General features: G+C 45.6%; 1 protein-coding gene across 3 annotated transcripts in view; it reads left to right on the forward strand.

Annotated features, from left to right (window-relative positions):
* LOC111153711 (nuclear factor related to kappaB binding protein) overlaps nucleotides 1-22,060 on the forward strand; it is a 43,254-nt gene that overhangs the window by 15,898 nt on the left and 5,296 nt on the right. For 2 of the 3 annotated variants that reach the window (XM_022512884.1, XM_022512886.1), the window contains 19 exons: nucleotides 470-644; nucleotides 1,195-1,332; nucleotides 1,954-2,027; nucleotides 3,015-3,099; nucleotides 3,501-3,681; nucleotides 3,935-4,043; nucleotides 4,258-4,384; nucleotides 4,629-4,694; nucleotides 8,339-8,418; nucleotides 8,527-8,573; nucleotides 11,418-11,478; nucleotides 11,903-12,077; nucleotides 12,955-13,061; nucleotides 13,457-13,580; nucleotides 13,756-13,835; nucleotides 13,934-14,154; nucleotides 14,277-14,547; nucleotides 15,138-15,350; nucleotides 17,977-18,744. In XM_022512884.1, coding sequence (XP_022368592.1) covers nucleotides 470-644; nucleotides 1,195-1,332; nucleotides 1,954-2,027; nucleotides 3,015-3,099; nucleotides 3,501-3,681; nucleotides 3,935-4,043; nucleotides 4,258-4,384; nucleotides 4,629-4,694; nucleotides 8,339-8,418; nucleotides 8,527-8,573; nucleotides 11,418-11,478; nucleotides 11,903-12,077; nucleotides 12,955-13,061; nucleotides 13,457-13,580; nucleotides 13,756-13,835; nucleotides 13,934-14,154; nucleotides 14,277-14,547; nucleotides 15,138-15,350; nucleotides 17,977-18,744 — 3,102 coding nt within the window. The remainder of the gene's footprint in view (nucleotides 1-469; nucleotides 645-1,194; nucleotides 1,333-1,953; nucleotides 2,028-3,014; nucleotides 3,100-3,500; nucleotides 3,682-3,934; nucleotides 4,044-4,257; nucleotides 4,385-4,628; nucleotides 4,695-8,338; nucleotides 8,419-8,526; nucleotides 8,574-11,417; nucleotides 11,479-11,902; nucleotides 12,078-12,954; nucleotides 13,062-13,456; nucleotides 13,581-13,755; nucleotides 13,836-13,933; nucleotides 14,155-14,276; nucleotides 14,548-15,137; nucleotides 15,351-17,976; nucleotides 18,745-22,060) is intronic. The other variant, XM_022512885.1, reaches the window with a different exon arrangement.

The raw sequence follows: 22,060 nt of genomic DNA on the forward strand, positions 1-22,060 counted from the left end.
TAGCACGGGGACGCTGAATGCACACATCTCATCGCTTCAAGAAGTGGTTCGGGTACCGCACGCCGGTGATAGCAGTAAGAAGAAAACAGGACCAATAAAGCCACCACACAGTTAGGCTGTATTGTCCTGTCTTATTCATTTTAAGATGTAGCCTGGTTTCAGAGATGTGAAAACATGGAAAAAAGGTATCTCTTAAAACTGATGAAATATCATAGCTTCAGTCTTTAGCAAGGTCAGCAGATGGCTTTGAGATCCATCGTGGGTTGTTTAGGAAAAGCAGGTTGCTGCACAGCTGGCGTGCGAGAGCACACAGGCCTCCAGATACCTTGATGGATGAATAGGGTACCAGGCTTCATGGCCTGGGAGCTAGACCTGTGTGGTAATCTTTGAGGCATGTGTTGTAGACTTGAGGAATGCACCAGAACAAGCTTTGGGTGATGATGTGTATGCCCATCTGCTCTCTTCCTAGGACCTACTGGAGATGGCCCGACGGAGTGGCCCAGCCCTTCCCTTCCGCCAGAAGCGCCCTTCACCATCCCGTACCCCTGAGGAGCGGGAGTGGCGGACCCAGCAGCGCTACTTAAAGGTCTTGAGGGAAGTGAAGGAGGAGTGTGGTGACACAGACTTGTCATCTGATGAAGAGGGTGAGTATCTGTGGGCACTTGGAGTAGCTGGGATGTTGGATTTATACCAGCAGCTTGTTGTTCAGTTGGAGCCAGTGGTAGCCATTTATCTCCCGGGAAGGAAGCTATCCCAGTTGTCTCTCTTGGGGGGAGGTGGATGATGGGACTCAGAACTCCTTAGTCTTTGGGCTCTGAGACATTCCCGTTAGGTGGGGTGTGACTGCATACCTTTTTTACCCTTGATGCTTAAGTGGCATTTGAGTTTAGATGAGATGAATCCCTGCATGGCAGGGCTCTCCACAGTAGGCCTTCTGGTCCTATTGTGCCACTTGAGAGAACTGCTTTTCCCCTTACAGGAGAGTAGTAGTGACTGTTGGCCTGCTGCAATGCGACCCCATCACTCTGTTGAAGTCTCTCTTCCTGGAAGAGCCGTTTAAATGACCTAAGTGTGCTCCAGTTCGTCTGGAGAAGGGTCAGAAAGGAATGGTGGAACCCTGGCCTCCATGTTGTTGGCTTAGCCTTGTTGAACCCAAATGGCCACTTACCCAATCTCCCCTATTGGAGTCCACAGCCACGTTGGATTTACAAGAAAAATTTTCTTTTGAAGATCTCAGCTCATGGCTTCCGAGCTCTCCAGCGCGTTCTCCTAGCCCTGCGGTGCCCCTGAGGGTGGTGCCCACGCTTTCAACCACGGATATGAGAACCGCAGGTGAGAGCTGAGTGATGCTGTGGACACTTTGGGAAAGCAGGACTTAGATCTGAGAACTCCCTTACTGGGAGGGGGGCGCTGGATTCTTACCTACCAGGGAATCGAAGCAGTGTTCCTTAGAAGTGGGAGATTAGAAGTTTCTATTTGATTTCACTTGTCTCCAAGTAGGTAGGCCTGCCTTTCTTCCTTCCTTTGTTGTGAAGCTTTCCCTTAGGAGCTGATCAGATGGTATTTTGGGCTAAAGAAAGCAGATTCTTAAAATAGCAATATTTAGGGGTAGTTCAATAATAGAACAGGAGAGGTAATCAGAGCCATAGCAGTTTCTTAGAATGTGAAATTAGAGAAGAACTTTTAACTGGGATAGGAATCAAAGAAGATGGTTAAGAATTTTTGAGGTGTTTTAGGAGCAGCTGAGATCATTGTTATCCGTCAACGTAGGGAAAAGCTGAAGAGTTGATCCTATGACTATTTCAAGATGGTGTGTGTTTACAGTACAGGGGAGTCAGAAGGGACACTCAGAAACATGTTACTTTGAGTATCACAAGTGACCAGAAAGACTTGAATTTGAGCATCATGCTAGTGAATGACCTAGTCCATATGGTTTGGTTCATTTTCTCTCAGATAAAATAGAACTGGGGGACAGTGACCTGAAGATAATGTTAAAGAAGCACCATGAGAAGCGGAAACATCAACCAGTAAGATTGGGTGGGGTGGTCACTAGTGGTTTTTGGTCTAACATCTTTGGATTGGCGTTTGGGAGATGAAGGTAGTCACCATATCAAATATCTTTGGATAGGCTTTTAGGAGATAAGGCAGACACCATATCATTTGTGCTTCCTTTTCTTTCATTTTTGGGGAACAGGAGCCACCGTAGTGGCTAGTTAACACCAGCAATATGAGAGGAAGACAGATGCTTGACCTAGTGTCTGATTTATATGGTATATGAATCACTGTATACATTTTACCTGTGTTCAGAGAGGTTAAGGAGCTTGTCCTTGGCCCTCCTGCTAGGAAGTCAGGAGTCAGACCCTGTATTCTTCCCACTTTTTACTCTCTGTTACTCTGCTGAGTCAAGGTGATGCCAGCGCAGCCAAGCCCGAGGGCAGAGCTCCCGCCCAAGAAAAGGCAGGGAGGTGGAAGCATCCCACGTTGGAAATCAGCAAATCCCTTACCTTTTCTGAACCACATTTTCAGACTATAAAATATAGTGATATTTAATAAGCCTGTTTGAAGAGCACTAAGATAAGGAATGCAGAAGAGCTTTGTAAACTAAATGTCGTGCAATAGAAAGGTTGGAAGTGAGTTCTGTGTCCCATTATGAAGGGGAGTAGTCTTTGTCTCCATATATATATATATTTTTTTTTAAAGATTTTATTTATTTATTTGATAGAAATCACAAGTAGGCAGAGAGGCAGGCAGAGAGAGATGGGGAGGCAGGCTCCCCGCTGAACAGAGAGCCCGATGCGGGGCTTGACCCCAGGACCCTGAGATCATGACCTGAGCTGAAGGCAAAGGCTTTAACACACTGAGCCACCCAGGTGCCCCTCCATATATTTTTAATTCAACATGATTTCCTCAAGTGTGCCGGGTATCTGATTGTATCTAGGTAAATTGGGAAAATAATCAGCAGTTTTAGCTTCTTTTGGGGGCCTGTATAACATATCTTTGAATATCACATCCAGGATCATCCGGACCTTTTGACAGGGGACCTCACTCTGAATGACATCATGACTCGAGTAAATGCTGGCAGGAAGGGCTCTCTAGCAGGTAAAGATGTCCTTTTTAGGTATATATCATCGGACTGTTGTGTTACGTTACATGAGCCTGTCTGTGTGGCAAAAGTAAATGAGACCACAGCTTTCTTCTTGTTGATAGCTTTTGTTTAGTTATTGCTTCTTATGGACTTATAGGTGGAAAATGAGTATAACTTCAATACACTACATCTTTGGCTGTTTAATAGGTATTAAAATTAACTTGTGAAATCTCTCAGTGGGTTTGGTTAAAAAAAAAAACAAAAAAAGAAACAAAAAATAACTCAATGTCTTATTACTTAAGACTTTTTCTTCCTCATCTATTGGTGGGTGTTCGGAAAATAGCGTTTAGATGGGACCCTCACTTCCTGATGTAGAAAATGCAGTTCTGTGATTTGTGTTGCCTTTTCTTCCTAGCCCTATATGACTTGGCTGTCCTTAAAAAAAAGGTTAAGGAAAAAGAGGAGAAGAAGAAGAAGAAAATAAAACTGATCAAATCAGAGGCAGAGGATTTGGCCGAACCCTTAAGCAGTGCTGATGGGATCCCACCTCTCTCCCAGGCCCCTTCTCCGCTGGCTATACCCGCCATCAAGGAGGAGTAAGTGAGCAACAGAGATTCCTGCTCAAGGGTGAAAGATGAACCCGCGGTTTACCCAGCACTGGTGCGTGGAAGAAGCCTGTGCGTGTTGAATCTGCAAGACCAGAGTCCCAGGGGACCTGCTAGGGAACGTGTTTGGTGTGGTCCTTTATTGAACTTTTGTGTAACTGTTAGAGGGTTTGGAGGACCTAAACCATCTGGGGATGTGTTCTTGGTCTCTTCAATTGTTCTTACATATTTTTTCCTTCCTTAGGCCTCTTGAAGATCTCAAACCTTGCCTTGGAATCAATGAAATATCTTCCAGTTTCTTCTCTCTTCTGTTAGAGATCTTGTTGCTAGAGGGGCAAGCTAGCCTTCCTATGGTAAGAGTTTTGGAAAGGTCAGATGTACATTGGAGTTTTCAAATTGTAGAAGACTGGCAGTGTTCAGCTGGAGAGAAATTCCAGGTTCCTCTCAGAGCTCTGCAGCTCACTTGCTCTGCGACTTGTAGATAGGCTCTAGCTTGCTCGGGCGCATCTGCAGGGTTGCTGGTGTGGAACAGAACTCTGACTGGCTTCTGCCTTTGTGTTCCCTTAGCTGGAGGAACGTGTTTTGGATTGGCAGTCCTCTCCAGCCAGCTCCCTCAATAGCTGGTTCTCTGCGGCCCCCAACTGGGCAGAGTTGGTGTTACCAGCTCTGCAGTATCTTGCTGGGGAAAGTCGGGGTAAGATACTTTTTTCCTCAGGGTCAAGTATCCCCCTCCTGTTTAATTCATTTTCCTGTAAACTGCAACATTCCTGGTTAAATCCCTGTGGTTTTTACCTACTACTGTGCCGTGGGGGTCTCCACTGTCCTGATCCACTATGAAACATTCAGAAGTTCTCTCGGGGCTCAGGGATCGCAGTTATTCGGAGTTTTGCGCTCTTTCTGACCTGTGCCGCTTGTTCATGCGATCCATTTCTTGGCAGCCGTACCTTCCAGTTTCTCTCCGTTTGTTGAATTCAAAGAGAAAACCCAGCAGTGGAAATTGCTTGGTGAGTAATTCATTCTGCTCCTCATAGCAGTGGGTTTTCATCCTTTCCCATCCCCGCTCAGCTGCTTTTGCCTTCCAGTCCGTACAGCCCAATAGGATGTTGAGAACAGCAGTATTAAGCCTTACTTTGCTCAGTATAAAGAAGCAAAATACCTGTAAAAAAATCCTTCGTGACTCTTTTGGTATCTCAGGGTCTAAGTTTCACCCCTCCTCTGGATTTTGGCTCCCCCAAGTTGGGGTGGATGGCCTTTCTAGGACAATGCACTCTGGTCTGGCTGGGTTTATATCCGTGGGGCTGTTTTTCAGTAGGACCCATAGTCATATTAATTGGACCTGTTCTTGTAGATTAACCTGCAATAGTGTAACTATTTTTCTTTCCTAACAGTGGGCTTTGCTATTGAGGGTAACGTGCAGCAGGATGTCAGACAGCCCTGAATACACTATTTCCGAGTGGCAGGATTGTTTTTTTCTTTTTTAAATTTATAAAGTCCCACTTACTAAGTTTTAGTATCATGTATCTGAAGCACTTTGATGACTCTTACCAATGATGGTGATCAGAGGAAAATTCCATGTTGATTTCCTACTGAAACTCACTAACCTTTCTCTTTACCCCCTAGAGTGGTCTGAGAAGGGAGAGAAGGTTTTAAATGTAGTAGATTAATTTATTCCTTATAATGTTTATTTGGCTTTTAGATGTCAGGGATTGTGTTAGGTGCCAGAGTATATAATGAACAAATATTCATTCACATGAAAAAACAAACATATACATTCTGTGAGGGGAAAGTACCAGAAAGATGGAAGTTTATGACAAGGTGTCGGTGTATTCTGCAGAGTTGGGAGGACCTTCCTGAGGAAGGAACATTTCAGCAGAGATGTTAATGATGCCTAGGAGGGAGGGAGGCAGACTGAGGGGAAGAGCTTTCCATGTGGGGGAAGCAGTATGGGTCAGCTAGGGAAGATTGGATTCGAGAAAATCACACGGGCCTACGTAGAGATGATGAGAATCTGGAGGGGAGGAGAGAGTATGGACAAATTGAGAAAGTTGTAGGTGGTTAAAGCCATGCGACTTGGTTATGACTGGCTGTGCGGAGTAAAGGGAGAGTGCTGTCAAGCATCACTTCTAGATTTGTGCCTTGTGGTGAAGCTGCCATTCATTGTGGTAGGCAGCTGTGGAGGGTGAGGGTGGAGATCCCGAGTTTAGTTTTGGACATGCTGAGTGTGAGCTGCCTTTGAGGTATTTAAGTGTCAATGTTGAGTAGGCAGTGTGGGTGAGAGGGAGTAGAGAGTGTGGGTTTAGAATCCAGATGGGAGAGTCAAGTCAGGGAGTTGTTGGCATATCTACAGTAGTCAAACCCAGAGGCATAGGGAGGCAGTGTGAAGTGAGGAGAAATGAGAACATTTGACTAGGCCTTGAGAAGCTCCAAGGCAGGGCAGGCTGAGCAGGAGAGCATATGCCAAAGTGACTATAGACTTGGGGGGGAATCCATGAAGAGTTGGATCTTGGAAGCCAGGGAAGGACCCAGTCAGGAAGTGGGGAGTAGTCATTAGCCTTGATCATCCTAAAAGGTTCAGTAAGATAAAGCCCATGGATTCGAGGACATGGAAGAACTGGTGAATTTCTTGTAAGAGTGATTCCTTATCAGGATGACGGGCATCAAGGATAGTGGGGAGCTGAAGGCAACCTGTGATTGCTGACTGTGTTGCTCTCTCTGACTCTGTCAGCCTACTGGTGGCTGGAAGTCAGCCTGGAAGAGGACCTACGCCCGGGGTGGCAGACTTTATAGGACCAGCTAATAAGGATTTTAAGCTTGTGGACCAGATAAGACAGGTGGCCAGTTTGCTGATCCGTATGTAATGTACACCTTGGAAATCTACGGGTGCTACCAGTCAGGGCCCCCTTTCCTATAGTCAGTTAAATATTGACCATCGTACCTCTGGTTAAAGAGACGATGAATCTAAACACCTTCTTAGAGGCTTAACAGGGGAGGGGATGATAGTAGGGGGGACTTGTGGCCAAGAGAGGCATTTTTTTCAATGAGAAAAACTCTAAGTGTTGATGTGAAGAGTACAGTGGAGAGAGGGAGATTGAAAATGCAGAAGAGAAGGGAGAATTCACCATGAAAGCGCCTGAGAAAGAGGGAAAGGGATTGGCCTTGGTCGATAGGCGAGAGTGCAGTTCTTACTGTGGGGGCAGGTGGTAGATACCCAGCAGTCGGCTGGCGGGCTGTGTTTTTAAAAGTTCCCAGGTGATGATTCTGTGGATGGGGCTGGGGTTGAGGAACACTGCATTAGGCATGTGGAGGATGGAGGAGTTTCAGGTAATGACCTTTTGTGAGTGTGGGAGTGAGTGAGTGGCTGGAGTGCAGTGGAGGGAGGAGGTCGTGTGGACAGAACCACAAGGTTTGCATATTGGCCGTACTGTCCATCTGGATGTGCTAGTTGCCCACTGTGCTGGCAGGAAGTGAGCCGGTGCTCCGTGAGAAATGACTAGGTCCGTAGCTGCCAGAAGCAGGGGGCAGGGTGGGACAGGTGGATGGGTGATGGTAAGAGTCCTGGGGACCAGGCCTTTGTTTTATTTTGATTTTCCAGAAGAGCTGGGGAGAGGTAGTCTGGCAGCAGTGATGGGATGGAAGGAGGAACTTGCTCAGCAGGGCGTGGCTGTGAGAGGATAGGCAGCCAGTACACCCCAAGGTAGACTGTGGAGAAGCAGACTTCACACCCAATAAGGATGTGGAGGGAGTGATTGAGAAGAGGATTAGGCTGTGGGGGAAATGGACTATGAAGGAGCAATTCTAGAAGGCAGAGGAGTAGAGGAGTCTTCCCAGGATGAGAAAGTGCAGTACTTTCCGGGGACAGTGGACTGTGCCTGACGAAGGAGAGCATGTTTGAGTCCTCAGAAGTGTCATCTCAGCTGCTTTGAGAAGGGTAGGCCCTGGGGGGCTGCATTCTTCCCACAAGCAGACCCAAGTGCTGGTGGTCTCTGTGGCTTCCAGCCTGGGCAGGAGACATAAGGACTGTCCTGTGATGGGTGGTTCCGCAGGAGACCGAACAAAGTAGTAGGGGAGGAGGGCACAGAGGGATGTGCTTATTTCTCTAGGTGGGTCAAGGGGGTCAAGCTTTTCTCCTGCCTGAGGGCCTGCTTATTGCTGTGCGAGTCGGTAGAATGCTTCTGTTGCCCCACTATGAGAAGAAGCCTTTTCCGGCCCCACAAAGATAGGAAAACTTCCCTAGGGTAAGCGCTCATGATATTTTTTGTGATACCTTACACTTTGAGATTTTATTAACATGTATTCTTTTCTCACTTGACTATAAACTCCATGAGAACAGAGATGAGTTCACTGAGTAACCCTGCCTAGCATGCAGTGTGTGGCACACAGTGGCTGCTCAGCAAATACCTGGGGAATGAGCGATTCACTCAGGAAACATCAGAAGTGTTGGTCCAGGCAGACAGAGAATGGAAGGCAGTACAGGCTGAGGGGATAGTAAGTGCAAAGGACCATTACACCATAGGTTCTGATGGGTTCTTTCTCTGGCATAGATACAGCAAGTAAGAAGAAAGTGGGATTCTGAGTAATACCTTAGATTGTTCTATTATTATTATTATTATTACTGTTGTTATTATTTGCCTTTTTATTTTTTTGATAGGCCAGGCCCAAGATAATGAAAAGGAATTAGCTGCACTCTTCCAGCTATGGCTAGAAACCAAAGACCAGGCTTTCTGTAAGGTACGGTTTTTAAGAAATAATCAGACTTTTCCTTGTGGTTTTCTAGAGTCCTTAAATTAGCCAAAATTCTTTAGTGTGTTTACCCGTTAATGTTTCTTCTTTCTCCAGCAAGAAAATGAAGACAGCTCAGATGCCACAACACCTGTTCCTCGGGTGTGAGTATAATACTTTAATGGCGGGGTGGTAGTCCATGAAATTATAGTTTAAGGTCCTGCCATGGTTTTGGTGACATTTCTTAGTATGTTAGTGTTGTAGTGAACTAGGTGTCCCCTGATTCTGACCTGCTTTAACATACCTGAGAAGGGTAACATGCTCCCATCAGTAAGAATGGCTTTCCGAGCAAAGGATTCTGAACTGGGGAGAGGATTGCATGCATAGTAGAGGCTCTGAAGAGCTTGTGATCCACCTTGTCGGAGGGCGAGTCCTTTCCCTGGATTCTCCTTCAGTTCCCATTTGAGAAGGATCTGATCTTTCTTATTCTACCTATGAAGAAATTGAGGCATGAGGTTAAATGACCTGCTCAAGTTAGTGACAGGACCTCCTATCTAGAATTTAGGCCTCTTGGCCTCTAATCATGAGCTCTTTATATCACATCGTTTTCACGTGATAGTTTCCAGTCTGATGTGGTCCTTTTTGTCCTCCCCCCACCCCCACCCCACCAAGCCTGTTGAGATACAGTTGACATACAATATTGTGTAAGTTTGAAGTATACAACATGTTGAATTGATACATGTATATATTATGTATCGACTACCATAATACTAGTTATATTCATTATGTCACATAATCATCAGTTCATTTTTGTGGTGAGAACATTTAAGATCTCTATTAGCAACTTTTAAGTGTATGAAATAGTATTGGTAACTGTAGTCATTTTGCTGTATGTCAGATCCCCAGAACAGACTACCCTTTGACCAACCTCTCCCCATTCCCCATTTCACTCCTCCACCATCCCTTGATAACTGCCATTCTCCTGTTTCTGTGAGTTCGGCTTTTTTTAGATTCCACATATGTGAGATCATAACAGTATTTGTCGTCTCTGACTTATTTCACTTAGCATAATGCCTTGAAGGGCCATCCATATTGTTGCAAATAGCAGGAGTTCCTTCTTTTTTACAGCTGCATAATATTCTGTCTTATGGAGTATTATATACCACATTTTCTGTGCCTGTTCATCCATTGATAGGCAGTTGGATTGTTTCTGTGTGTAGCTATTGTAAATAATGCTGTGATGAACATAAAGGTGCACATACCTTTTCAAGATCGTGATTTCATTTCCTTCAGAAGTACACCCGGAAGTGGGATTGCTGAACTCTGTGATAGTTCTAATTTTTTTTTTTAACCCAACTTTTTGAGGAATGTCCATATGCTTTCTGTGTAGTGGCTAAAGCAATTTACATTCCTGCCAGCAGTGCACAATGGTTCTCTGTTCCCTGCATCCTTCCTAATGCTTATTTCTTATCTTTTTGGTAATAGCTGTTCTAACACGTGTGAAGTGGTATCTCATTGTGGTTATGATTTGCAAATATTTCCTCCCATTTGGTATGTTGCTTTTTCATTTTGTTTTTTCCTTTGCAGTGCACAAGATTTTGATTGAAATAGTCTTACTTGTATATTTTTACTTTTATTGCTTGTGTTTTTGTATCATGTCTAAAAAATTGTTGCTTAGACCAGTGTCTAGGAAGCCTCTTTCATATGTTTTCTTCTAGGAGTTTTACAGTGTTAGTGTTATGTTTAAGTCTTTAATCCTTTTTGAGTTAATTTTTGTGAGTGGTATAGGATAGGGTTCCAAATTCAGTCTTTTCCATGTGGCTTTCCAGTTTTCCCAACACCATTTATTGAAGAGACTGTCCTTTCCTTACTGAGTATTCTTGGCTCCATTGTCAAATATGGAGCCAGTGGTTTGATTCTATACACAATGGTTTGTTTCTGGTCTTTTGATTCTGTTCCATTGGCTTATGTGTCTGTTTTTATGCTAGTGCTGTACTGTACTATTTTGACTATTATAACTTTGTAATAAAGTTTGAAATCAGCAAATGTGATGCTTCCCAGGATTGCGGTGGCTATTTGGGGTTGTTTGTGGTTCCATATAAATTTTAGGATTTTTTTTTTCTATTTCTGTGAAAAATGGTATTGGGCTTTTAATAGAGATTACATTGAATCTATAGGTGATTTGAGGTAATTGGACTTTTTATTTATTTTTTTTATTTAAAGATTGATTTAGAGAAGAGCAGTGGGGATGGGGAAAGGGAGAGAAAGTCCCAAGCAGATTCCCTGCTGAGCGCAGAGCCCAAATCAGAGCTCTTATCATGATCCTGAGATCATGATATGAGCCAAAACCGAGTGATATTCTCAACCGATTGTGCCACCCAGATGCCCCCGTAATATAGATGTTTTAACAATATTTTTCCGGTCCATGAACATAGGCAATCTTTTTATTTGTGTGTGTGTGTGTGTGTGTGTGTTTTCAGTTTCTTTAATCAGATTCGTGTCATTTTCAATGTACAGATCTTTCTCCTCTTTGGTTAAATTTATTTCTAAGTATTTTATTGCTTTGATGCTGTGGTGTGGTTCTTTAGGTCCCTGAGCACCAGCACAGAGGGCCAGCCTGAATATGGCAGAACCGTTGTCTTACATAACAGTGGTGTAGAACTCAGTTTCTCTTGGGAGCAGAAAAACTGTTCTTGTCATGTTACAAATTTGAAGTCCTTTGTTCCTCTAAGGCTGAATTTTTTTGTTGCCATTAGATGGGGTTTACTTAGCAACAGTACTGAAAACAGGTAAAAATATCAGCCTCTTTCTCACCTAATAACTTTCTGGATTTCTAAGACTCAGGTAATTTTTGGAAATACAGGAGTTACTTGGTAGGGTCTGGAAAGTGGACTTTTTGGCCTTTGCAGGAACAGAATACTAATGAAGGGAAATTTTTTTCATGGTGCAAAGGACTGGTTCTGGGTACTGGAGAAGGGGTGATGGATACAGAATTCTTTATGTTCCAGAAGAACTGACTATGTGGTGCGGCCCAGCACGGGGGAGGAGAAACGAGTTTTTCAGGAGCAGGTAAGGGATTGCTAGTACTCACTGAAAGTCCTTTCATCTATGGGACCATGCAGAGAAAGCTCTGAGCCTGGCTCTCCTTGAGTCCATATTCTTAGAGGAAACTCACACCCTTAACCTTAGATCTCCTGGTTGAGATTGTTTGCTGGGGTGGAATTGGTGTGAAGAAAACAAATGATTTTGTTTTCAAAACAAATGTTTTGATGGGCTTTTGTTCCAGACAGCAGAATACCTCTATATTTCTCTCTCTGTCCCTTTGCTAGTGAGCTCTTTGGAAATCATCCTTTCCCACTACGTTTGGCTCAGTATTCCTAGTGCAATGACCTGTTTCCTTGTTTTAGTCTCTCCAGGTCAACCCCTTATTGTATGAGAATGTTAGAACCCCACTAATTGTGACTTAGGAGCCCTGTCTCTTTTCTCTTGGTAGGAACGCTACAGATACAGCCAACCTCATAAGGCGTTCACCTTTCGCATGCATGGCTTCGAGTCTGTAGTGGGGCCTGTGAAGGGTGTTTTTGACAAGGAGACCTCACTCAACAAGGCTCGGGAACACTCCCTGCTACGCTCTGACCGGCCTGCCTATGTCACCATCCTGTCTCTTGGTATGTGCCATTTGTCTCTTGTCAGGGATCCCTTCTTTCTGTTATCAGCTGTCTCCCCTGCCAATTCCGAGAAGGGCTTTGAGGGTCAGATCAGTTTTAGGAGGCCTTGGAGTTTGGGATACGAAGGGGGAATTCTGTCTGCAGAGATTGATGTGGGAATCCGTGATTCTCCCCTGAAGTCTAGGCTCACATTTATTTTCCATGTAGAAATTTTTCACAGGCCAGCTAAATAGTTAAGTTTGGGAATTTGCTTTCTCTAGACTGAGCATTTTAAAGATAAGGTTTTTAACTTTTTTTATGCCGTGAAGCTTTTTGGTGGTCTGGTAAATCCTACAGACTCCACCTCAGGATTTGGTATTTAAATGCATAAAATGAAATGCATAGAGTTACTAAAGAAAATGGTCCTGTTAAAATATTTATCAAAATGTTAAATTTATGATGCAGAAATATGTATGTTTTTATTACGGTATTAAATGACAACCCGCAGCAGCAGGTCTTTTATCTCCTATAATTTCCAAATAGTGTTGAGTGGAAATGATGCTGTGATGTGATAATCAAAATACCTGATTTCCGATCCTATCACTGCCAACATAAGATTTGTTACCTTTGCTCATAATTGAAGGAAATGCTGTATTTCAGTCAGATGGGGAAAATTTTTTCCCACCTGAATTTACGGACTTTAGTCTTGCCTGAACATATGAAGGGTGTAGGACACTGCCCCCTTATTACTGTCATAATAGGTGATAATGCCGAGTCTGACTAAGGCTGAGGCACTCCTCCTCAGTGAGCTGCTCCCCATGAGAGCAGGTTAGAGGACGGTGCTCTTCAGTGGCAGCCATGCTTGATTCTTGGACTTTCCATTTTCTGATGCCATCAGTTCGCGATGCTGCGGCCCGGCTGCCTAATGGGGAAGGTACCCGGGCAGAGATCTGTGAGCTGCTCAAGGACTCCCAGTTTCTCGCCCCAGATGTCACCAGCACCCAGGTAGGATGGAAAAGAGATCGTGTTTGTTTTGTTTCAGAACGGATTTAAGAAAACTTACAAGGAAACATAAAATGTCATAGTTTTTTTTTAATTGAATGAAGAAAAGGAAAGGAAGAGGTCCTGAGAAAGGGGAACAGTGATGACCTAAGACCCTGTGGAACACAGATTTCACTCGCACTTTCCTTCAGCTTCTGTGGCTTCTTGGTTCTCCGCTCCTTTGGGGAGCAGCTCAGTCTCTCCGGAATCTTGGAGTGTTCCTGGGTGCTGCAGTGAGCCATCGGCAGTCTGGCCAGCAGGCCGGAGAGGGTCTGTTGTCACCTGCAGCTTAACACCTGGAGATTTGCCTCTGGTGTCCGAGTCTGACGGGGCCCTTTCCCCTTTGCTCTGGTTCTCAGGTGAACACAGTGGTGAGCGGAGCGCTGGATCGGCTGCATTATGAGAAAGACCCATGTGTGAAATACGACATCGGGCGAAAGCTGTGGATCTACCTGCATCGAGACCGGAGTGAGGAGGAGTTCGGTGCGTTGAGGCCCCGAGCAGACTAGGGGTGCTTCGGCTTCCTGCCCCAGGGCCATGACACTTCCCAGTGACATTCAGGCAGGACCTAGCCCGCTGGGGAGGCCACCAGCCAGGGCTTGGCTCGTAATGAAGCCGCCCTGCGTACTATGCTGAGGCTTACCACTCTTGTTCGCAGAGCGGATTCACCAGGCACAAGCTGCTGCAGCTAAGGCGCGGAAAGCCCTTCAGCAAAAACCCAAGCCCCCGTCCAAGGTGGTAAGTGACCTCTGAGGGCAGCTGCCTTGAACCGCAGCGCCATGCCATCCTTGGGTGACTTTGGTTAAACTGCACCTGCATTTCTCTTCTGCCTGTAGAAATCCGGTAGCAAGGAGAGTTCACTGAAGGTCCTCAGCAGTGGTCCCTCTGAGCAGAGCCAGATGAGCCTCAGTGACTCCAGCATGCCACCCACCCCGGTCACACCTGTGACCCCCACCACTCCAGCTCTGCCTGCCACTCCGATCTCCCCTCCACCTGTGTCAGCAGTGAACAAAAGTGGCCCTACTACTGTCTCAGAACCAGCTAAATCTAGCTCAGGGTAAGGTCCTCCATTTTTTCCTCCAGCTTTCTCCCTCTAAAGGCCTTTCGGATGCGTGGCTTCGATTGTTTGGTTTTTGTCACGTTCCCCTCCACCCCCCTCATTTCCCCATCTCCTTGCAGTGTTCTTCTGGTGTCTTCACCGACAATGCCACAGCTAGGAACAATGCTTTCCCCGGCTTCCAGCCAGACTCCACCAAGTTCTCAGGCCCCTGCCCGTGTCGTGAGCCACTCTGGCTCAGCTGGACTGCCCCAGGTACGGGTGGTGGCCCAGCCGGGCCTTCCCACTGTGCCTCAGCAGTCCACGGGGCAGACACAGACGCTGCCCCAGATGCCGGCGGGACCACAGATTCGCGCTCCAGCCAGCGCTCCACAGACCAAAGTCGTGCCCCAGGTAAACAGGGACAGCAAGCCTGGACTCCACCATGGTCTCATGAGTCCAGTGGGCAGGCTGGGGAGGAACCAAGGAGCCTGACGCAGCAGCTCATTTAATGTTCACAGCCGAGTAAACATGACTAATAAGTTGTGTTTTACATGGTGGGAGTCAGAACTTCCGAGAAGTTTAGTGATTTACCCAGGATTGTAATGTCGGGACACTCGTGGAGGTGGGATGTGTTTCTAAATCTCAGGTTCCTTCCGTTGTGCCTTTCATCTTAGTCATGCCACTAACTTGTTGGGTAATTTTAGAGAAGAGTCTTACCTCCTGCCTCAGTTTCCTTTACCCTAAAAGGGGTATAATATTTGTTCTCATTGTGTAGGAATAAAATGGGAGGTTCAGCGTGAAAGCTTTCTGAAAATTAAGATGCTCCACACAGATACAAGAACTTTACAGTGTCTGCTTATGAGTGTAGCGAGCCTTAAGCAGTGGTAGAGTACATGTGCTCTTAGAGGGACACTTCTGGCTGGGGGCATGCTGGAGGCAGCTTGGTGGGCTGGGCTGCATTTCGGTGTCTAATCAAGCTCTTGGTCTCACACTTGAACTAGACAGTTATGGCCACTGTTCCAGTCAAAGCGCAGACTGCGGCAGCCACTGTGCAGCGTCCTGGCCCCGGGCAGACGGGGCTCACGATGACCAGTCTCCCTGCCACAGCCAACCCCACAAGCAAGCCAGCCACGAGTTCTCCCGGAAGCTCCGCTCCAAGTGCTTCCACGGCTGCTGTCATTCAGAATGTCACAGGACAGAACATCATCAAGCAGGTTGGTGGAAATCTCTGGGTGGATTCGACGCCTTTGTCCTAAATCAGGACCGTTGGAGATTTTAATGATTTGTAATCTTTGATCTTTGGCTCACGGGTATTTCAAGGGTAAGTTCCCTGGTGCAGTCTTTTTGATGCCAAAGATTTCTTCTATTTCTTTTCCGTATAAATTAGCAGTTAGTAGTTTCTGGATTCAGAGTAGATGTTCCATGAATTTATTTAATGACAATCTTGTGGCATAACATATACTTTGTTGGTGTTTTTGCTTATCTCTGATAACAGTAGGATACATTTGTACTTTCCTGCTTGTGAATATGCAAGGATGATCATTGAATTTTTGAAGAATTGGTAAATAGTGGGGCACTTGGCTGACTCACTCAGTGGAGCATGTGACTCTTGATCTCAGGGTTGTGAGTTATGGGTGCAGAGATTATTTAAAAATAAAATGTTTTTTTAAAAAAATCACAAAAAAACCCACAAAGAATTATTAGGCACAGTAGCAATGATGTGCTTTTCATGTGCCTGCACTGTGCTTTTATAAGTACTGTGTAATTTAATCCTCATAATGCCATGGGATAGATGCTTTTATTATTCTTCTTTTATACATGAAGAAATGAAGTCATCTAATGGTAAAATAATGTCATTGTTTTCATTGAACAAATATTTATTGAGTGCTTTTTTTGTGCCAGGCACCGTCCAGAGTATTGGGGATGTAGTGGTGTATTCCAGAGACCGAATCCCTGCCTTTTTGGAGCTTATCTTCTCATAGAGCTGGGGGACAGAGCTGCTTCCAGGACAGGTGTAGTAGCTAAGGAGGGCAGTAAACGGGGACGGGTAGAGAGTGATAGTGTGCCATTTTAGCTAAGGCCATCTGTGCAGGCCTGAGGGGATGGCATTTGGAAGAGGGACGAAATGAGGTTAGAGAGTGTGCCATATTTGGATTATCTGCGGCAGCATTCTAGGCATCCGATGAAGTAAATGAAAGTGCAGGGAATCCGTTGTTTTCACGTCATACACTTGAGGAGCAACGGGAAAGCCATTGTGTGTGAAACTTAGCAAGCAGGTGTGAAAGTGTTCGAAGGGGGTTGCTTGGGAAGTTGGCTGTGGTTAAATCACATCACACTTTGATTTTAATTTTAACGTGGGGAGCCACTGAAAGATCGTGGGCCAGAATAAGTTGATTGGTTTATGTTTAAAAAGCTCTCTGGCTGCTGCGTAGGATGGGCTTCAGGAGACAGGAATGGAAGCAGGGAGACTGGGAGGTAGTCAAGGCAGTCCAGGAAGATGGTGCTGGCTTGTGTGCATCATCGTTGGAGGTCGGAGAGGTGCTGGGATTCTGGATATACGGTTGGCGGTCGAGCTTGTGTGATTCTGCGGTGGGCAGATTAGGGGGGGTCTGTTGAAGGAAGGGATTTGAGTGTGTTCCACAGCTTCGGGCTTGAGTGATTAGGTAGATCTCTCATTAGGTAGATGATTAGGTATCATCTCCCGAGCTTGCAAACACTGAGGTGCAGATACTGGAATTCAGACCTAGAGAACAGTGTGTTTATGAAGTCAGCACCTGTATTGGCTGTGAAAGTGTGAGAGATGTGAGGCTGCAGGCAGATCACTCTCTGCTTGCTTGACTGGCCACCAGTGGATTGGTGGCTATTTGGGAATGGGTTCAAGAGAGAATATAAGGTGAGGAAGTAGAGACAAGGAATATTGGCAGTTTTTCAGCAATTCTGTTTTTGAAGAGAGCAGAGAAGTGGGGCTGGGAGGGGGGGGTGGCATGTGGAGTAAATGAAGGTCTGTTGCTTTTTAGGTTGAGAAATGTTAGCGTGTCTTTGCATACTGATGGCAGTCATCCAGTCATCCAGGGGGAAATGCAACGTAGAGAAGGTCCTTGAGGCTAGAAGAGTTCATGTGTTACACATGGGACGGTGACCTTAGATAGGAGTTGGTGTAGGAATCCAGGAAGTCTGGCTCCAAAGCCCATGCTGTGGACCACTGGTGCCATTGTCTGCTCTCAAAATTAAAGGTCATCATAACTATAAATAAAAGACATTTTTGGAACAGTTGGGGAAATGCAAATATATATTATTAGATACTATTTATAGATGATCATTAGGTTTTAGTAGTTGGGTGTGTTGGGGTGGGGGCTGTGGCCTAATATGTGATCTGTCTTGGAAAACGTTCTGTGTGCACTTAAGAACGTGTATTCTGCTCTTTTGGGATGGAATGTTCCATATATGTCTGTTAAACCCATCTGGTCTAATGTGTAGGTGATTTTTTTTACTTTAAAAAAAAAGTCCTTTTCTAGGTTAGAAGTGAGTACAGAAGTATTGATCAATAAAATGATATAGTGGTTTACTTTAAAACATTCCAGCTCCTCTGTCCACCCCCCTCAAAAAAGGAAAAGTGGGGCAGATGAAACAAAATTGGCAAAGTGATCACTTTGAAGCTGGGTGCATGGATTTGTTATACACCGTTCTCCATTTTTGTAAACGTTCACCAGTTTTCAAAACAAAAAGTTGGAAAAATATCTGAAGCACACATCCCCAGGAAATGGAGGTTTGTCTCATTACTCTACACAAGCTTCTTAGCACCGTGGATCCCCTTGTCAGCGCTCTTTCTTCCCTATCCAGGTGGCCATCACTGGGCAGCTCGGTGTGAAGCCCCAGACGGGCAGTAGCATTCCACTCACAGCCACTAACTTCCGTATCCAGGGTAAGGATGTCCTGCGTCTGCCGCCCTCTTCCATCACCACAGATGCCAAAGGCCAGACGGTTCTGCGAATCACTCCGGACATGATGGCCACATTGGCCAAGTCCCAGGTCACGACAGTCAAATTGACCCAGGACCTATTTGGGACAGGAAGCGGCACTGCGGGCAAAGGCATTTCTGCTACCTTACACGTCACTTCCAATCCGGTTCATGCCACGGAGAGCCCTGCCAAGGCCAGTTCAGCCAGTGCCCCTTCGTCCACTCCAACAGGTACCACCGTGGTTAAAGTGACTCCTGACCTCAAGCCAACAGAAGCCTCAAGTTCAGCTTTCCGCTTGATGCCAGCACTTGGTGTGAGTGTGGCAGACCAGAAGGCGAAAAACACGGCGGCTTCTTCAGAAGCAAAACCGGCTGCCACGATCCGCATCGTGCAGGGCCTGGGAGTGATGCCCCCCAAAGCAGGCCAGACCATCACAGTTGCGACCCATGCCAAGCAAGGGTCCTCAGTGGCCAGTGGGTCTGGAACTGTCCATACTTCAGCGGTGTCCTTGCCCAGTATGAATGCTGCTGTGTCCAAGACTGTGGCCGTGGCTTCTGGGGCTGCCAGCACGCCCATCAGCATCGGGACGGGAGCCTCTGCAGTGCGGCAGGTCCCTGTCAGCACCACGGTGGTTTCCACGTCCCAGGCTGTGAGTAACACGGGGAAGAATAGCCCTTCTGTTTAGGGAGCTTCTCTTTTTAGGACCGGAGAGTACACCCGCTCTGTATTGCTTTGTTTGACCCAAACAGGCTTACTTCCTAGTAGGCTTTTTTAAGCCCACTAGCTCGCCTACTAGCCTACTAGCCTTTTTTCTAAACAAATTTATGAAGTCGTATACGTTTTCGCTCTTATAAAGGATCAAAACAGTACAAAAGCACTTAGAGTAAAAGATAAAATTTTTTCAATCACCCTCTACTTCACTCTTCATGAGGGCTCATTACTACTGGTATTTTGGCATTTATCCTTCGAGTCCTTTTCCTGAGCGTTTTCATGCAGTATGTACACATAGTTTGAAAAGAAATCCCTGTGAGAGACCTTAAATCTGTATACTGTTCTGTGCTTTGCCTTACTTATTTAAAAATATATCTTGGGGATTATTCTAGATCCCCTGTGGATATTGATAGCATTCTTTTTACTGATACATGGTAATCCTGTATCAGTGCATATTCGTATTTTACTTTTCTAAGAAGGGGTGTGCTTGAACCTCTGTTCTGTTGAAGACCAGTGCTGCGGTGAATGCAGAAAAGCATCTGCGGAGTGGAGGATGCTAGAAGGGGCCAGGGATACATACGGAAAGCTTTGTTAACGCCAGTCATGCAACCAAAAAGCTCACACCACCTTAACACTCCCCTTGGCAGCTCTCCTAACCGATGCTGGGTATCCTGGGATTTGTTTTAACTTTATCTCACTGGTGAAGAGAGTTCTTCTGTTTAATTTCTCTGATCTTTAGAGGAGCTGGGCATCCATTTTGCCATGTGCTGTCCAGGGGTAAATAAATCTTTGCCAGTTTTCTTCTGGGGTGTTTGGCTTTTTCCCGTTGTTTGAGGTGGCTCTTTATTTCTTCTGGATGTTATTCTTGATGTGTGTAGAAAATACTTGGTTCCAGCCTGTCATTTTTTAACCTTGCACACAGAGCCTTTGCTCTACAGGTATTTTATCGGTTTAGATCAACATTTTTTTTTATGGTTCCTGGGTTTTGCGTCTTGTGCTTTTCTTACTCCAGGGAATAAAGATATTAGCCTTCATTTTAATAAAATATTTTCAGGGTTTTAGAAAAAGTGTAGTTGATAATGCATTTGAAATATGTTCTGTGAATGGCATGTCGTAGAAATGTCATTTTATATTTCTTACTTTATTCCAACATCACTGACCAGTTTATTCCTTACTCACTAACTTGAAATACTACACTTACCATAAAGCCAATTCCCATATCAACATAGGTGTGTTTCTGGGTGCATGTTTTTATTCTTTAGCCTGTGGATAGGGAGCATTCTTTTGTAGAGTGGGGTGCATATGCACAGTATTAAACACAGTTTTACTTTTCTAAGCAACATATATAGTAAATCCTCAGGAATTTGGATAAAAGCCAGAGTGGTGGAGGAAGGAGGACATTAGTAAAACCAACCGGCCAAAAAACCCTGAATTATAGTGTGGCTTAAAAGAAAATATTTATTTAGGTCTTCATATCACAAAAGTTAAATTAAGGAAGCAAGAAGACAGTGTGTACTTGATCCGCTTCTGTTTCTTTGAATCCTTCTCCTAACACAGAAACGTAGTAAGCCTGTGGCATCTACTCCGTCACAGCCCAAGAGCCTGTGAGAGGCACGAAGCATAAAGCAGTGATTTTTTTTCCCGGTCTAGTCAGCGAGTTAGGCTAGTTCACAAAGGGACGATTCCAGCTGGTGTTATGGTGGTCTGAAAGGTTGAAAGCAGCTGAGGCATTCTTTTTTTTTTTTTTTAAGATTTTTATTTATTTATTTATTTGACAGAAATCACAAGTAGGCAGAGAGGCAGGCAGAGAGAGAGGGGGGCAAGCAGCTCTCCGCTGTCTAGAGAGCCCGATGCGGGGCTCGATCCCAGCATCCCGGGATCATGACCTGAGCCGAAGGCAGAGGCTTTAACCCACTGAGCCACCCAGCCGCCCCAGCTGAGGCATTCTTAAGAAAATGAAACCATAAGTAAATCCACCTGGAGGTACCATCTCAAGTTATTCTCTTGTCTGTTGACAACGTTGAGCTTTCTGATGGGCTACAACTTGTGAATCAGCTGGAGATTGGTATGGGGACCTGTGACACACAGTTTTGTACCTGAGTGCCTGGCTTCTTGAGAAATAGCTTGCCCTTGGGAAGTGTTGATGTCTTTTCTGAGTATCCTAATGACCACCCCTCTTGAATCTCTTTTTTTTTTTTTTTTAAGATTTTATTTATTTATCAGACAGCACAAGCACGGGGAGCAGCAGGCAGAGCAGGCAGAGGGAGAAGCAGGCTCCCTACCGAGCAGGGAGCCTGATGCAGGACATGATCCCAGCACCCTGGGATCATGACCTGAGCATGACTGAGCCACGCAGGCGTCCCTTGAATCTTTTTTTTTGGGGGGGGGGGGGGGGGGGGTTTTACTTTTTTTTTTGACAGACAGGGATCACAGGTAGGTGGCGGGGGAGGCGGGGGCGGGGTGGGGGAAGAGGCTCCCCGCTGAGCAGAGAGCCTGATGTGGGGCTCGATCCCAGGACTCTGGGATCGTGACTTGAGCCAAAGGCAGAGGCTCTAACCCACTGAGCCACCCAGGCACCCCTTGAATCATTTTTAAAAATCAAATTTACACAGATTTTACTGTTTAAATTTTATTACCAGCCAAGGGCTAAGCAGGTAGCCTGAACATCGGTGATAAAGTGAGCTAATCTTCGCCATCCTGAAACACAAACACTCTAGGCCTGTTCACCTTCTACTTTGTTCCTTTTCGGCCTTTATTGGCTTTGGGGTTAGACTTTTCACTTGGTTGAGTTTATTATTAATGTCCCTTAACTAACCTCTCTTATCTCTGGGAGAGAGGGAAAGCACCTGGAAAATGTGTCCTGTTCCCAATCTAGCATGCCGAGCTGTGTGCACCGCGCCAGTGAGCCTGCATTCCAGGGAAGCAGGACTGTGCACTTCAGTAACTGCCGCGTGCCTCTGTCCTTCGTCACACTTCCTGCCCATAGTAGTTGTGCGCCAGGTATCGGGAGGTACACGGATGATTGAGAGCCTACCCTCTACGGAGCTCAGACTCCTACTATGCTTAAGTGAACACGACGCTTCCCTTTGCAGTTTAGTACACGTGTTTATGCTGATGGCAGTGGTTATCTGTGTTTGTTGCTGCTTTAGGGTGCATGAAGGAGGATGGTTAACGTCAGAAGAGACCTAAATAGAATATATGAACACTACGACAGCCTGTCGGCAATTTTAGGAGAGCAGCTTGGGCCCACCCCT

Source organism: Enhydra lutris, unplaced genomic scaffold, assembly GCF_002288905.1.
Source record: "Enhydra lutris kenyoni isolate GAN:26980312 unplaced genomic scaffold, ASM228890v2 scaffoldscaffold34, whole genome shotgun sequence".
Classification (NCBI taxonomy): Eukaryota; Metazoa; Chordata; class Mammalia; order Carnivora; family Mustelidae; genus Enhydra; species Enhydra lutris.